Source organism: Solea solea, chromosome 11 (assembly GCF_958295425.1).
Source record: "Solea solea chromosome 11, fSolSol10.1, whole genome shotgun sequence".
NCBI lineage: Eukaryota > Metazoa > Chordata > Actinopteri > Pleuronectiformes > Soleidae > Solea > Solea solea.
Genome location: NC_081144.1, coordinates 25,677,970 through 25,695,326, shown reverse-complemented (window position 1 = coordinate 25,695,326; position 17,357 = coordinate 25,677,970). Strand labels below are relative to the sequence as shown.

Sequence of the window (17,357 nt, the reverse complement as noted above, 5' to 3'; positions counted from 1 at the left end):
GCATCACACACGCACACACACACACACACACAGGCGCACACACACACTCGGGGGCAGACAGTATTGATGGTTCCCTCGGGCATCGCGTCGACGCATCTGTTTCTGTCCCACTGACTCTCCACACTCATAATTTCAAGTAAGTCATAACACAAATTATAAACATGTATTCCTCAGCCGTGACGCCCAGGAATAACAACATGGAGTACACTGAGCTGATTTAGGGGAGACTGGGACTCTTAAATCTTCACCTTCACTCCTTTCTTCTCCTCCTCCTCCTCTCCATTCTCCTCCCTCATACGCTGCAGGTAGCACTCCGTCTTATCTGTTGCCTTCATCTCTTCCACCTCCTCTCTCTCTCTCTTCTTTTTTGGATGAGAATCAAACAGCTGTTACATTATTGCTTCCACATTGGTTGAGGACCAGAGTGTTGATAAGCATCATATCTGTGATTCTAACGGTGAAGAAGCCGTTATTACGACGGCGATCACGTGTCATGTCCTCGCCACTGTCCCGTTATCACGGTGGACGAGTGTTTGGACTATTGTGAGTAAACAAATACGACAAGACGCGGTTAGTGTCCTGGAGAAATGCTCATGCAGGAACTGTCTTTTCACAGCTTTTTATTTTCATGTCGTCACCCGCTGCGTTGTACGTAGACGAGGCTGACGCGGGACAGACGTGGAGACATCATGACTCACTGTCCACTGTGTCTCCGTCCGCCGCTGACGCGAGATCCCGTGCAGAACGATGAGCGAGTAAAGTTAAGAAAGAGAGAGACAATGACGACGTGATGTCTGGGAAATCTCTGTCTCACCAAAGAGAAAAGACATCATGGACCGTCTTAAGCTGAGTCAGCACATTCTGTCCTTGAATGTGATGTCAACCCAGGTGTGGGAACCCTGTGTGCAGAGAAGCAGCAGTTGTACATCACGCTCCCTCAGTGTCTGAAGGACCTTCATTCAGATTCACACATGATTAAAAAAGTCTGTCCTGAAACCTGAACTATACCTTTAAACTCTGGACGTGATTTGATTGGCTGAGACTTTTGTCTCACAGTGAGTCCATGTCCATGTTCTGCCACATTCAAGAAGAACAGGCGACCACGACACGAGCGAGGGAACATGTACACATGCTCACGCGCTCTCTCGTGACCTCGTCTTCACCCCCGTCAAACACTCGTCCACCTGTCCCTGTGACGTCACAGTCCTCCGACCACAAAGACGTCTTCATCAAAGTATTCGCTCCTCGTTTTTCTTCCCCTTTCCCTCCGTTCTCTTCTTTCACTTTTCTTTCCTCGGCGTTTCTCCCCTCTCACCTCTCATCGCACGGTCATGTACTTTAGCCATCCATCTCCCACCTCTGTGGACGCAAATGTCTCAATATGTCCAGGAGACCATGAAGGTTCAATTGGAATCACATGTTGGAGCCCGACAGAGAATTTCACCCTTTATAAATAAGATATCACTCCTGCTTCACGCTCTCTCGCTATGCTAAAATTAAATATGAGCCATGTGGGATGTGTTTGAATGCACAGCTGTTTATCTTATCAGCCCAAACCTTTGTTATCTCATAGAAACTGAGGAGATGAGGGTTTTTTTAAGGGGTTTCCAGCAGCACGATTTATTCCTCCTTTTATTGGACTCCATTTTGACTTCTCGGTGCATGGGGTCGGACTTTTATGAAGACTGATGACAAGTTTGTCATGAAAAAGCGTTTGGTTGCCGTTCCTTCCAATCGGACAGGAAACGGAGATAATCCTTTGTTTGTTCAGGATTTCAAGTTAAACTGGGAGTTAAAACGAGAAGCAAGAGGTTTCAACCTCTCGAGATCAGCCTGCAGATACACAGATACACGTGTGTGTGTGTGTGTGTGTGTGTGTGAGGCAGAGGCTGTACTTCTATACATATGAAGCCAATGCAGAAGAGCCTGGGACCTGCATTCTCTTCAGTGTCCACCAGGGAGCATCTTAGTCTTTGAGAATGAGGATTATTTTCCTGTGTGATGTCACGAGGTGAGACGTCCATGTTGTATATTATGGTCCCATTTTCAGTGAGTAGATCCCAATTCTATCGTGTTCTGAAAGGCTGTTCTCTACGTTTCCATCCTTGCATTACGTTTTTAAAGTAAATATTTGGATGTCATCTTTTAAATCTATGACACTTTAATATCAGCCTGAATCTGGAGTGAAAAAATAATATAAAATAATGTCTATAATAATCTAATTTCAAGAGCAAAAAAAAAAGAAAAGTGACAACATGAATCATAATCAAGCCATTTGTTTTTCTACTGGGGTGTGAAAGATTTCCAGATTTATCCGTATAATTATCATGATTTTGTCATTTCAAAATACTTCCATCAATTACTTTCTAATTGTAGATTATCGTGTATCTTTGGTTGGGGAAAAGTAAATTTTGTTTGGTTGAAATCCTTCTGTATCTGATAATAGAACAAGTAAAATCAAATGTTTTTTCTTGTAAAAGAAAGCGAGAGAAACATAATAATAAAATAATAAAACATAAGAATACTTTAATGGCCTCGATCTGGGCTGTTTAATAAGAGGATGAAGCAAGTTAACATAACAGATTCTAGTAATTACTAATTGTAAAATGAATAATAATAGCTGTACGATAACCACAATAACAAAAGACCCAGACATAACATTTATAATTAAGACCTACAATTATAGCACACTCTGTGTGTGTGTGTGTGTGTGTGTGTACTTGTATTTATGTTTTGTCTGGGCCCCACAACTTAAAAGACTTTTTCAGGGTTAAGACCTGGTTTTAGGGTTATGGTTAGGTACTTAGTTTTGATAGTTCAGGTTAGGGAAAGGGAATGAATTATGTCTATGATGTGTCCTCATGAAGACATAAAAACAAGTTTGTGTGTGTGTGTATCAGATGGATGAATCTGGTCTGGTGAGATTTATGTGCAGTCCAAGTGTGTTCTACAGTTAAAGCCAAATAATAGCTGATGAAATGAGATGTGATTAAAGACTCCAGTGTGATTCTGGTTCAAACACACACACACACACACTGATTGAGGATGTGGGAGACAGCGTTTACAGTCTGGCTAATCATAATAATGTCTCTTGTAATTGTCGTAGGAAGACATCAGTCAGCAGGAACCTGCTGTGCTGCTCTGGTATCAGCCGTGTTCATGTGGAGACTGGAAGTCATTCACTTGACTTGTGTGTGTCTGTGTGTGTGTCCAGTGTGTGTGTGTGTGTGTGTGTGTGTGTGTGTGCAGTGTGAACGCAACACAACAGCCTCAAAAACACATCAACAAAAGCTTGTTGTTTCTGAACAGGAAGAGCATCATTGTCACGTCTTATTCAGTGAAGACGGTAAATATTGGCTAAATGATGTCGTTGGGGCAGCGATGGCCAAGTGGAACGGGAACTTGGCTTGTAACTGGAGGGTTGTAGGTTCAAATCCCCACCAGGTCAAAGGGCTGTACGAAGTTCTAATTTAATAAGTCACCTAATTTGCATGAAATATGTTCAGAACTACAAATGAACTCCTTTTTTTGATGTTCCAATTCCAACAATCCTCCTTTACCCTGGTTAGGACCCAGAACAGAGTTACTAAAGAGTACCAAGTTTGTTTGTTTTTAGTGAAACGATGAGTCCAAAATTCTCTGGTAACACCAGAAAGAGTCTGAACTTTAATGACGTCACAAAGTTGTCAACCCTGCGTGGTGCATTTTCACGTCACTTGTGTTTTTGGTATCATTCGCTTTCAAGTTTCAGACAGCGACGTGAAAAGGAATCAGCGTTTAGATAAAAAAACAACACAGTTATTAAAGCATCAAGATTATAGAAATGTTTCTAAAACTTGTTTTAAACTAAAATTTGTGTTGTTATTTATTTGGCAAATAACAAAGTGAATTCTTCTTTTTCTACCCAAATGTGGGCTTCTTCTCTGAGAAGTCACGATTTATTTATATTAAATGTATGTGTTATATATTTCTGTTCAGGAATGCAAGTAAATAACAATAATTTAACATTTTAATCAATAAATAATAATGTACTTTGCTGTTGTTTTCAGGTGTTTTGTAAAACAGAACATTTTAAAATTCATGTATATGGATAATAATTATAATTGAACATTAAAATAATATTACATTGGTTACAGAGCTGCTGCAGCTTGGATTTTAGATGTCGATCATTACCATTGCTGTTCATTTGGGGCCAAAGATATATGTTAGAAACCATTGATACACTCAGCACTCACTGGAACAAAGTACCACTGACACTAATGCCGTGTCTCTCAGTGGGTGATTAAGGAGAAGCAGCTTGATGAATGAGCGTCCAACAGACTCTTGATGAAGTGACTCAGAGAGAGACGGATCTTTGTTTGGCTTTTTCAGATGAAAACACAGATAAGATGAAGCGCTCCTTTAACCGGGGCGGAGGTGAGCGACCCCGACCTCTCCACGCTGCACTCCATACATCGGCCTCTTAGATCCTAAAAACGCTGACTTTTTATTCAGTGAGGAAAAGCTAAGAGTCTCATTATTCATGCTGCGTGTTCAGTTGCATGAGCTTAATGACAACATGCTCATGCAGTTATGCTGCTAGCATGTTTGCTCCTGCTAACATGCTAGCAGGAGCAAATACAGTAAATCTATCTAATACTTTGGTGTTTCTGGTGTTGAAATCAGATCTCCAGACCAGAACCTTTCTTTTCTTTTCGCTTTCCTTAGTGCTTTACATTAAAATAAATACAATAAATATTAAATAAAAACATAGACACAAAAACACAAACTCAAAGCCATAAAGAATAGAATAAAACCCTCGTCTAACTAAAAAGCCTTCAGGTTTGTGGGTGGTGACAAATGAAAGAGCTATGTTCCATGTGCTCCACCCATTTTAGCATCAGCACCTCCTGCGATGAAATCAGCTAATGCAAACATTGATCTGTCTTCTGAAAACCAGGTATCGGACAGCAGGCCACACCCACTGATAATCAATCAATCAGTCCGAGTTTATTAGTGCAGCATTTCGGTTTAGTTTGAGACGTCTGAAAGTTACGGACAGTGTGTCATGTTTAGTTGTGCGTCATCGGCGTAGCGGCGGATGTTTATCACGTGTCTTCGGACGACGTTAACATGTGGAGATTTTAAAAAGGTATGGGACCTAAATTTGAGCCTTGAGGAACGCCGTCAAGAGTTGAACAGCACATTTATGAGATGATTTTGTGTAAATTGTGTTTTTTTTTTCCCCTGAATGAATTAAAGAAAAGAGGTGGTTATGAGACGAGTGTCACAGCAGTGTAACCTGTCTGTCACTGCTCCGCCCACAGCCACAGATGACTTGTGTTTATTCAGTCATGGATGTAGAACTGGAGCACGTGAAGAAGGATTTTAAAAGGTTTGATCTGTGGATTTGTTTTTATATAATCTTAAGAATTATTTCAACAATTTTACTTTGTTAAAGGCCAGGTCAGGCAGAATAATCCTGCAGGCTAAAGCACTTGCTGTGGTACAAGTGGACCAGTGTAGGTCTAATATATGTGTGTGTGTGTGTGCGCTTCCATTACAGTGAGCATTAAAAGCAATAACAGTGGAGGTGTGGGAAGACGAGAAGTGTCATGGCGATCCCGTTCGATGATGAATGGTGTGATTAGCCGCTTCGATCCACGTCAGGACACACACACACACACACACTCGTGCACACGCACACTCAGGCTCACACACTAACACAGAGGGGCCTATTAAAGGCCTCGTACGGGAGAATCCAGATGCGGCGTGCAGATAATTGTACTAAAAACACAGAAATGTGCAGCCCCAGACCGGCAGGACTTTATTCTGACTTCAGCATGTTTATTTTCACAATTGAGTTATTTCTGTAGGGACTTGAATCATGGAATAAAAACACTCCAATGCAGGTCAATTTTTAATTGAGTCCAAAGCGTATTTGGAGCACACACACACACACACACACACACACACACACACACACACACACCTCACCACGCTGCTTTAATGCCCTCCTGATTTCAAATGCGATTTTAAGAGTCTGGACTTGAGCCACGTGGTGTTTATCCAACTTAAAATACCTTCATTACCTAAACACAGTCAGAGCTGGAGAATCCTGTGATGCTCATTCACATGAACTCCGCAGAGACAAAGACTATAAATAAACCACCGGCACTAAAATGCTTTGTGGTTATTAATTGTAATTGTATATAAATGTCCGTAGATATTTTCACTCTATGCACATCTCGTTTCTTTTGACGTTATTTTCTTTTTTCTGATGAAATGGTGAAAACGGCGAGGAGTTCTGACACACACACACACACACATGGAGCCTGAGGTTGTGTTGAAAGGAGCCCATTGAGTGAAATGGGCATGTGATCAGGACGCCTCCTGGTTGACTTTCACAGGAAGTTCTGACTGGAAAGAAACGTTGAACTGGACCCAGAGCTCCCTAAAGAGATTACAGGTCCCAGTGGCCTGGAAATGTGTTGGAAAATGTTGCTGCAGAAATGGACGTAAAACCTCAACCTTTGAAAAGTTGATCTGCACTTACGGTAAATGAAATGGATTTTTTTTTTCCTTTCCTCGAGGTCAGCGGAGTCACAGGGCCACGCGGTGGGTGTGGTGGTTAGCACTCTCTGGTGGATGGTTGTTTGTCTTTGTGTCTCCCTGGAACTGGTGACCTGTCCTGGATGTGACCCCGCCTTCAGCCCTATGTCACCCGCCCACTTAACAACCAAATAAAGTCATGTTCCATGTTTGTTTGAAGGCAGTGAAACATTAACACTTGGACTTATTATCTTCAGCAGGTCAATTGATATTTTTAGTTTGTTTCATTTTGATCTACATTTTTAAATTTAACAGCTGAGCTGATGAAATAGCATTATTGTTCTCTTTCTTCCTAAAGCCATCGTTTCTGCCTCTTTCCTCGTGTGTTGTCATCAGTCTGACCTCCTGACCTCCTGACCTCCTGACCTGATGACAAAGAGATTAGTCTGATTGGTTCTCTCACCAGTTTCTCCCGCCCCTAACATTTTCATCTAGTTTTTATTCGCTGTCAGTAGATTTCGTCAAAATAACGTACTTTTTATTTACTTAACGTCTTATTTTTGTCTGTGAAAAAGTGTCGATGTTCTGACACTGATCACACCCCGGTCCGACCGATATCGACAGGTTGCATCATTTCCCATGAATCCTAGCAATCGCGTGACCTCTGACCCTCCAGGTTTCAACAATATTTGTTTCTATATTTTTGTCTCAACACTCATGAATGTGTTTCTACATTCACAGAGCAGGTCAGCACGGTGTGTCTGTGTGTGTGTCTGTGTGTGTTTATGTGTGTTTGTGTGTGTTTGTGTGTCTGTGAGAATATGTTTGTGCTCCTGCGTTTACAAGTGTGGGTGGAAAATGTGTGTTTGTCACAAACGCACCGGATTTACAACATCCTGTTTGATGACGAGGCTAATAATCACCGATCTGCTCCGAAGACGGGTTACGAAATCTGTTCTGTCCTGTGGGAGTAAATGTGTGCGTGTATGATGACACCTGGGTGGTATGTTTCCTCCACACCTGTGGACACAGACACACACACACACACAGACACACACACGCACAGTGGTGGCAGACTAAAGATGTCATATCCTCCTCGGCCTCCTCTATTAGGCTCCATTACACAATCACATGGCCGTGAGTCACACTGGTTCCACTAATGCTTCATTTCAAAGACCACTTCAAAGACGTAAGTGTCTTTCTTTGGTGAAACCTCCGTCTGAGTTCATGGAGATTTGAATGAGTGTGTTTGCGTACTCACAGCTGCTGAGGTTCTGGTTCACTGTGACGTGCACTGGTGTCATTCTCAGGCCTAAAACAAACATTTCCACAATTTAACATTTTTCTTTTCACTCTGGAGAGTGAATATGGCTCACTTTTGAGATGTACTGCTTTAATGATGATGTTCTCATTTGAGCCTAGTTGACTTGACGGGGTTTCCAGCCACATGTCTGACCACTGGTTCTTTTTGGATGTTGGACTGGAGATGCACAAACACTTCAGACTCCACCTAACCTGGGTCTGCCAGAGATTTGGTTTCTCTTCTGGTGAGGCAGAGTTTGTAAACATACTGTGAAAATATTGTTCTCTCTCAGAGGGATTTTTCATCTACGTCCATCGGTCACTCTTTCCAGACTTCAGTCTCAAATGAGATTGAGATGTAGTCTGCTGTTAGCGAGGACATCCTACAAAAGTGAGCATGGCTGTCCATCCTGGGAGAGGACAAACTGTGGCTCTTCCTGAGGTTTCTCCCTTGTTGTCTCCTGTACAAGGGAGTTTTTCCTTACTCAGTGTGAGGGTCACAGGACAGAGGGTCTAAGGACAGAGGGTCACAGGAGAGAGGGTCTAAGGACAGAGGGTCACAGGAGAGAGGGTCTAAGGACAGAGGGTCACAGGACAGACGGTCTAAAGACAGATGGTCTAAGGACAGACGGTCTAAGGACAGACGGTCTAAGGACAGAGGGTCACAGGACAGAGGGTCTATGGACAGAGGGTCGCAGGAGAGAGGGTCTAAGGACAGGGGGTCAAAGGACAGACGGTCTAAGGACAGACGGTCTAAAGACAGATGGTCACAGGAGAGAGGGTCTAAGGACAGAGTGTCAAAGGACAGAGTGTCAAAGGACAGAGGGTCTAAGGACAGAGGGTCACAGGACAGAGGGTCTAAGGACAGAGGGTCAAAGGACAGACGGTCTAAAGACATATGGTCTAAGGACAGACGGTCTAAGGACATATGGTCTAAGGACAGACGGTCTAAGGACAGACGGTCTAAAGACAGAGGGTGTCACTTGCTGTATAGACTGGAGGCAAATTGTGTTTGTGATGTTGGGCTATATAAATAAAATTGACTAGACATGACTTAACTTCACCAGTAGACGTCTCAAGTTCTCAAACTTGGCTTTAACATATTTCCACTCTGTGTTCTCTTCTGTCGCCCCCTGTAGGCAGCAGACGTTACTTGCAGCGATCAGCGAGAAGGATGCTAACATTGCGCTGCTGGAGTTGTCCGCCTCCAAAAGGAAGAAAGCCCAAGAGGAAGTGATGGCTCTGAAGAGGGAGAAGGACAGACTCATGCACCAGCTCAAACAGCAGGTACATCCCCTCACATGTTACCACAAGCTGTTTATGCATGAAAAAAAAAGAAAGAAAAATCAAATTTAATTCTGGGTTGAAAACATGTCGACTGGCCTGCACATGACACAAATGCAAATGCCTGGCTTTGTGGTCACCATTTAGGACAGATTGTGACTTTGAGAATCAAAGCAGGTCTAACAAGTCAAACCTGCAGCAGATGCTGAAGCCTCGTCTGCATTTAAACACTTTCATGAGTCGTCTTTTGAACTTCAAACCAGGAACAGATAGTTAATGATTCCTGGTCGTTAACTAGAATGTCCTCCCTGCCTTGAACCACACTCTCTGCCTTCACTCATTCTAAGTTAAACCAGTCAAGTCAGAGCTGAGATTCCAAATCCAGGCACATAAACACATGAGAAGAGTTCTTTTCATAAAGGGACACTTCATGGTTTTATTAAAGTATCCCTGTACCGAGACTGTAAGCTACATTAAGGTAGCCTCTTAAATCACTGCACGCTATCTTAAGAATACATTTTCTCTCTGTTTTGCCTTTTCTGAAAGGAAACTGAAGTTTGTCACTCTCCCACACCAAAGTCCATAGAGAAAACCCCTGTTTTTAGCTGAGTGGGAGGCAGGAGCTGGTGGTCTGCTACTGCCTCGTCTGCTTCTTCGTATCACTGATGTAAATGGTAGCGGCTCATACACGGAACTCACAAAACAACACCTGTGAACTTCTCCATGGACTTTGGTGTAGAGGAGTGAGTTCCTTAGCAAGTGACGCAATATAACAGCTCTGTGTTTAACAATGATGCCATAATCAGGCGTATTTCTGTGCTGGAGTCACACACAGAGGGATTAACGATGAGTCACGGGCGGATTCCCAGCACAGCCTGACACATATCTAAACCCACTCAGATTATTTCCTGTGCTGTCCTGGTTCTCGATACCAATACCAGCCCCCGGCTGATTGGTGAGGTATGTGGACCATTAAGGTCTGGTCAGACCACATCAGTGACTGGGCGAACATGAGCGCTAACGATAATGAGGCAACAGCGGGGAGTCACCGTGTACGCTCCCCTGAGTCACAGGGGCTTCTGGGAAACGCGGGGTAAGTCTAAAGGTCCACAGATGCACCGCGCTGCCTGCGCGTTTAACAGCAAACCTATGTTTGCGAGTGTCTCGTAAAGTGGTAAACAGGTCCTGGGGGGGTGCAATTCTGCTCGTGGAATTTCAAGGAAAGCCTATTATCTGTTTATCGCCATTGGATGCGTCATGTTTTCCCATCGGGTAACGAGCACTTACCGTCCACCTGATGATGTGATGAGTTCTCTAATTGACCCGATGTGGCCCCCGGGCCCCGAGCACAGGAATGAAGATGAAGAAGAGGAAGAGGAGACGGGGAGAGGAATGAGCGAGCCGCACATACATAAACTTTCTTTGTCTCCATTTTCTCATGCATGCAAACCTTCTTACAAAGTCTTTGTGTGCACACATGCACACAATTTAAATCCACACAACTAAACTGTGTGCAACTGTGTACCAGGCAGTGCTACGACCACTTAGCACAAGCTCTTTAAGGAATAGTGCACGGTTTTTAGAGCATTTCATGGGTTATTGACACAAAGTCAGCGCTGACCACACTGTGTGTGCGTGTGTGTGTGTGTGTGTGTGTGTGTGAGGGCCACTTAACGAGAAGCTCGTCAGCAATTCACAAAGCAGCTCAGACTTCAGTTTAAAGCACAAAAAGAAGTCTTTCTAATGACCGCTCACTTCACGTCCATGCAAACTGTGTTTCCATGAGCAACCACTTGGCACCAGGGCCCTTAAATGTGTGCTGCTCTGTCATCCGTCCACGCTGAGGACGTTGTAAGGTAAGAAGTTCCTCTTTGCGCGACTTGGGTTCCTTCCATTCCTCGGAGTGAGCTCTCTGGAGGTTTGTGTTGTTGGACATGACACACACCGGCCCTCTGTCTTCTGACCCAGTGACACACATATCAAGGATAGGTCACCTTCCTTTGCTCCTCCACCAGCCAGGAAACTGACCAGGAAATGCCGAAGAATTATGGCACTCTGGGTCTCCGGAGGGAAAACCGATATATAGACAGCAGATAGATTTACAGATAGTCGCGCCCTGTCTGACCTCCCCCACATCCCTCCTTTGGAAGGTCACGTGTGTGTGTCCGTGTGTGTGCACAGCGCAGGCGGCCTTAGAAAAACTTGCTTCCCTTTGAGGCCTCAGACACACAAACACACACAGTTTAGATTTCCCGAGCAGAGGCATAACAAATGTGTCCCCATGTGGGAATTCTCCGAGTGGTCCCATCCCAGTGATGGATAACGGAGTCACTGGTGCTTTGAAGCTGAGGAACGATGAATTCTTGTGGCTCCGTCTCTCTCATAGTTTCACTTTCCCTTTTCATTATTGGACCCTCGAGCGTCCGTCCTCTGTCTTTCTGCTGAGAGATGGATTTTTGTCTTCACCGCTGCGTCAGTGAGAACTGCTTCTGTAAAAAAACAGCCTGTTAGCTCAGCTCGCTAACGAAATACCGCAATCAAGTGTCGCCTCACGGTGTGTAAACTCTTGAAGACGTTGATAAGAAAGGCTCTGATGCACTGACGGATCACAGACTCTGGAGCCAGTGGAGCCGAGCTGCGTGCGTAAGCAAGCAATTAAATGTAAATATTCTGTCTCTTGCCTTTGCCTTATTTTTTTGATGATGAGCAGAAGAAAGCCCGTAAACAAAAGAGAGTCTGCCTGTTGTTTAGTTTGATTTGCTGCCTGGGTCAAATGTGACTTTGACGATCGCTACAACTCCACAGCAGTTTAACTTTATGCATTTATCTAATTATATCATTAAATATATTTATCTAAAATGTCAGGATAGAGAAAGCATCGAGCTAAAGAACGTCTGGGCCTCCAGAGCGATGGCGGATCTGAGACATGGAGAACAACAAACGCTGCACAGGATACAGACCTTCATAAACACCTGTGTGGGAAGAAGTTTTAAAATCAAGTGGTCAGACAACATCAGCAACTTTCAGCTGTGGGACAGAGCAGGACAGAACCCAGTTGGAAGTCTGATCCTCAAGAGGAAATGGTCCTGGATAGTGCACACAAGCTGCCATCCAGCATTTACACACCAGGCTTTAACCTGGAATCCACAGGGCAGACGAAAGAGAGGAAGCTCCAAAACAGCTGGAGAAGGGACACGGAAGAGGAGATGACAACTGGCACGAGCTGAGAAAGACAGAAGGTCCAGAGACGAGTCCAGTGGAGGGAAATCACCGGGGGCCTGTGCTCAGGGGCTAACTAAACTGTTAGTTTAGTGAGTTAGGCTCTAACTAAACTGTTAGTTTAGTGAGTTAGGCCCTAACTAAACTGTTAGTTTAGTGAGTTAGGCTCTAACTAAACTGTTAGTTTAGTGAGTTAGGCCCTAACTAAACTGTAAGTTTAGTGAGTTAGGCCCTACCTAAACTGTTAGTTTAGTGAGTTCGGCTCTAACTAAACTGTTAGTTTAGTAAGTTAGGCCCTGACTAAACTGTTAGTTTTGTGAGTTAGGCTCTAACTAAACTGTTAGTTTAGTGAGTTAGGCCCTAACTAAACTGTAAGTTTAGTGAGTTAGGCCCTACCTAAACTGTTAGTTTAGTGAGTTAGGCTCTAACTAAACTGTTAGTTTAGGGAGTTAGGCCCTAACTAAACTGTTAGTTTAGTGAGTTAGGCTCTAACTAAACTGTTAGTTTAGTGAGTTAGGCCCTACCTAAATTGTTAGTTTAGTGAGTTAGGCTCTAACTAGGGCCTAACTCACTAAACTAACAGTTTAGTTAGGGCCTAACTCACTAAACTAACAGTTTAGTTAGGGCCTAACTCACTAAACTAACAGTTTAGTTAGGGCCTTACTCACTAAACTAACGTCAGCACAAACTGGGTTTGCCATGCCAAAGGAAAACGGTGATTTTGCTGGATTTTCACAGACTTCCATAAGGTTTGAAGATTTCTGACATCGGCGTGAACCCCAGCCGATAGGAGACTAGACAAGTCAAAAGCTGAGTCTGTGTTGTCAACCACGTATGATCATGACGGGACACATGGACTGTTAGCATCACTCACGGTCCAGGTATCTACCATACGAGCCTGCAGGTCGTATGGTAGATTCTGTCGTGGCAAATGCGTCTAAATGAACATGTGAGTGTTTGACGGGGCAGAAGAAACTGATGGATCAGGTGAGTATTTGTGGCGCGTCAGAGCGACGCACGCCCTCTTCGCAGTGTTTTAGACTTGCAGGCTTCATACGTGCAAGGCCTTCAGTCTGCTCGTGCTTTAGCGGGACAGACCTGATTAAAGGAGAACATGCTGTGGCTTTCTCCAGCTGCCTGCGTGTTCCAGGCCTTTCTTCTCTGCCTCCCATGTCCATATGTGTTAATACAGCTTGGCTGTAATCAGGACAGGCTTGTGATTTACAGAGAGCTTGGACTGGGCTTTGGAATGCAGCTGTGAGTGCTGCAGCTGAGTTTATCACTGCCATGTTTACAAAAACCCGCCGAAAACAGAGCAGGAGGGCTCTCTGCTCTGGTCCTGGTCCTGAGGAAACCTGTGTCCACCAAGACCACCAGAGCCCTTACTCCTGTGTCCTCCTGGTGGAAGACATTTGTTTGGCTAAAGGATCACGGAGGACGGGTTAGTTTGAGGATGTAGGTCATGGCTCAGGGAAGGAGAGATCTGGTTGTGATGGAAAACAGATTCATGATTTTTGTTTTAATGATTACCTGGAGCCACACGGAGGAGAAGTGGATAGTACTGCTGCCTCACAGCAAGAAGGATTGTCCGAGGTACAGTCCTGGTCTGGCTTGCGTTTATTTGGTAGGCGGGGTCTGGCTATCATACCGGCGTCAACAGACAACAATGGAGGACGTCCGGCATTGCTGACCGCTCCGATTTACACTGACGTCAGCTGACTGTCGTAGGTGGAGTCAGTTTAGCTCCACCCTGACCACATTTTACCATTTTACTCTGATACCCAAAGGTAAGGGTGCCAAAGAACTGGCGACCTGTCCAGGGTGAACCCCGCCTTTCCTCTGTCAGCTGGCTCCAGCTCCCTGTGACCCTGTGACCCTCATGTGGACGATAAACGATGGACAATAATGAATTAGCTTTATTGACACTGAGGGAAACAGAGCGGAGTTGGCGGAGATTTGCTCTTTCAGATTTTCTGAGCTTTCTCTTGTTAGTCTCTCAGATTGGGGCGTGACCGCTTCGTGCAGATTCTGATTGAGAACACGCATCAGTAAAAGCAAACCAGGAATAAAAGACATTAAAAACAGGCAAAAGGGATAAAACACAACAACAACAACATAAAATAAAAAGATGCACCATGGATTCAGAGCGGACACTGGAGAACAATGCCATCGATGCCAGTAGATGTATTCATTGCTCGTCGGTGCGTCAGTGCCGATGAGAATCTTAACTTTTTGGAATGCATCACATGCTGACAGAGCGTGTCCACCCTCCACGAGCTCTGAACTTCACATCATTTACTTCAAGCTCTTGATCCACTTCCTAAAATCCCCAAATCTTAGTATTTTCTTTTTGTACAAAGAACTTTGGATTTACTCATATTTTTCAACCTGTCCTCAAACGTAAGGAAACATTTCAATCAATGAGCGAAACATGTCTGACAGAACCAGACCAGGTGGTCTACAGGAGAGGTCAGGGTCGTCTAGTGTTATGTTTTTTACTTTTAGCAGATTCCATATCTGAGAAAGGTGATATAGAAATTAAATTTACTTACTTACTTACTGACCTAAATGTCCCTTTAAAGCCTCGCCCTCCTCATCGTCTCCTCGCCCTCCTCGTCTGCTTGCCCTCCTCGTCTCCTCACCTCCTCGCCCTCCTCGTCTCCTCTTCTCCTCACCCTCCTCATCGTCTCCTCCCCCTCCTCGTCTCCTCGCCTCCTCGCTCTCCTCATTGTCTCCTCTTCTCCTCGTCCTCCACCCTCCTCAGGGAGGAGGGCGTGGAGGGCCTCCTCGCCCTCCTCCTCGTCTCCTCGTCTCCTCGCCTCCTTGTCTCCTCACCCTCCTCGTCTCCTTGCCCTCCTCCTCTCCTCGTCTCCTCGCCCTCCTCATCTCCTCATCTCCTCGTCTTCTCGCCCTCCTCATCGTCTCCTCGCCTCCTTGTCTCCTCACCCTCCTCGTCTCCTTGCCCTCCTCCTCTCCTCGTCTCCTCGCCCTCCTCATCTCCTCATCTCCTCGTCTTCTCGCCCTCCTCATCGTCTCCTCGCCCTCCTCGTCTGCTTGCCCTCCTCGTCTCCTCACCTCCTCGCCCTCCTCGTCTCCTCTTCTCCTCGCCCTCCTTGTCTCCTCACCCTCCTCATCTCCTCTTCTCCTTACCCTCCTCATCGTCTCCTCGCCCTCCTCGTCTCCTCGCACTCCTCATCGTCTCCTCGCCCTCCTCATTGTCTCCTCGCCTCCTCACCCTCCTCATCGTCTCCTCCCCCTCCTCGTCTCCTCGCCTCCTCGCTCTCCTCATCGTCTACTCCCCCTCCTCGTCTCCTCGCCTCCTCGCTCTCCTCATTGTCTCCTCTTCTCCTCGTCCTCCACCCTCCTCAGGGAGGAGGGCGAGGAGGAGGGCCTCCTCGCCCTCCTCCTCGTCTCCTCGTCTCCTCGCCTACTTGTCTCCTCACCCTCCTCGTCTCCTTGCCCTCCTCCTCTCCTCGTCTCCTCGCCCTCCTCATCTCCTCATCTCCTCGTCTTCTCGCCCTCCTCATCATCTCCTCGCCTTATCGTCTCCTTGCCCTCCTCGTCTCCTCGCCCTCCTCCTCTCAGCCTGGAGGTCAAACTCGAGCTGTTTACTCTGCAGTTTCTCATTAACACTAATGAACGCACACATTCCTCAAAGCAGACGCGCTGCTGCCTTCTTCTGTATGTAAGTGGAGACTACTGTGTGTGTGTGTGTGCGTGTGTGTGTGTGTGTGTGTGTGTGTGTGTGCGTGTGCGTGTGTGTGTTGGTCTGAATAAACTGTACGTCCACATGTGGCCTGTCCTGACCACACAGTCAGACTCCTGCAGAAGCAATTCATCACTTCACTTATCCCTGTTTGTGTCTCAGGTCATTAAATATTAAGTGTGCGCACACACACACACACACACACACACACACTGGGATGTTTGGCTTATGCTACCAGATATGGTTGTAATTACATGAACAGGAAGGAGTAATGTGGTTCTTATTAGATTAGCAGCGAGGACTAAACACACATCAGCCAATTTAACCCTCGGCCACAAATTAGCTTTGAAAATATTTTTTTCTGCGTCGAGGAGAAGCGTGTACAGTATTCAGCAGCAGCAGCAGCAGCAGCAGCAGCAGCAGCAGCAGCAGCAGCAGCATTATACTGTACATGGCTCGATGACAGGTGTCGGCTCACACCTGCTGCTCTCGACACCTCAGGTCACGGAGGGTCGTACACCTCAGAGCGGCCTTTAACTGCTCCACTTAACCACCGGTGTGGTGTCTCACTGTGACTCCGCCTCTCTCTCTGTCTCAGACTCCGGCTGCTGCTCTTCAGTTTAAACCCTGATCACACGTCCTCTCCTCAGTCATTACTCCTCGTCTCCTCGTCTCCTCAGTCATTACTCCTCGTCTCCTCGTCTCCTCAGGCCGAGGCTGACACAGGCTCTTTGACACCATTTAGTAGCGTTTTAACCATTTAATACACAAAAATTAAACCATGTGACTAATCATTTGTATTATTGATAAAAGTTAAGCAACTACTTATGAGCCCCATGGACACACACACACACACACACACACACACACACACACACACACACACACAAACACACACACACCTTATCACCAGCACTTTTGAGTATATTAACATTTCAGAATCATTCAATTCAAAGAACTTTATTTGTCCTGGAGCAGAGACAAACATTTACAGAAGATTTCTTTAAAACAAACAAACGTCAAATAAATATTTTAAAAATCTTTCAAAAACTAAAAATGTTATTGTTGTTTATTTATTTGTCAAATAACAAACGTTTTATTCCCAGAGTTGAATCAATCCTAACATTCAAACACAGTAAAAACAAGTAAATTATCATTTGACGTTTTAATCAAGAAATAATAGATATAATCAAAGTTTTCGTATTTGAAAATTCATGGAGAAATAATATTAATTTTAGCATTAAAGATGTTATTTTGGTGAAAGAGCTCCTGTTACAGAAACATAAGAAATGATTTTGATTTGATTAAAGCTTTC

At 45.0% G+C, this 17,357-nt stretch overlaps 1 protein-coding gene across 1 annotated transcript in view; it reads left to right on the top strand.

Moving 5' to 3' along the window:
- LOC131468358 (ERC protein 2-like) overlaps positions 1 to 17,357 on the top strand; it is a 194,558-nt gene that overhangs the window by 108,795 nt on the left and 68,406 nt on the right. The window contains exon 18 of the mRNA XM_058642483.1: positions 8,973 to 9,120. Coding sequence (XP_058498466.1) covers positions 8,973 to 9,120 — 148 coding nt within the window. The remainder of the gene's footprint in view (positions 1 to 8,972; positions 9,121 to 17,357) is intronic.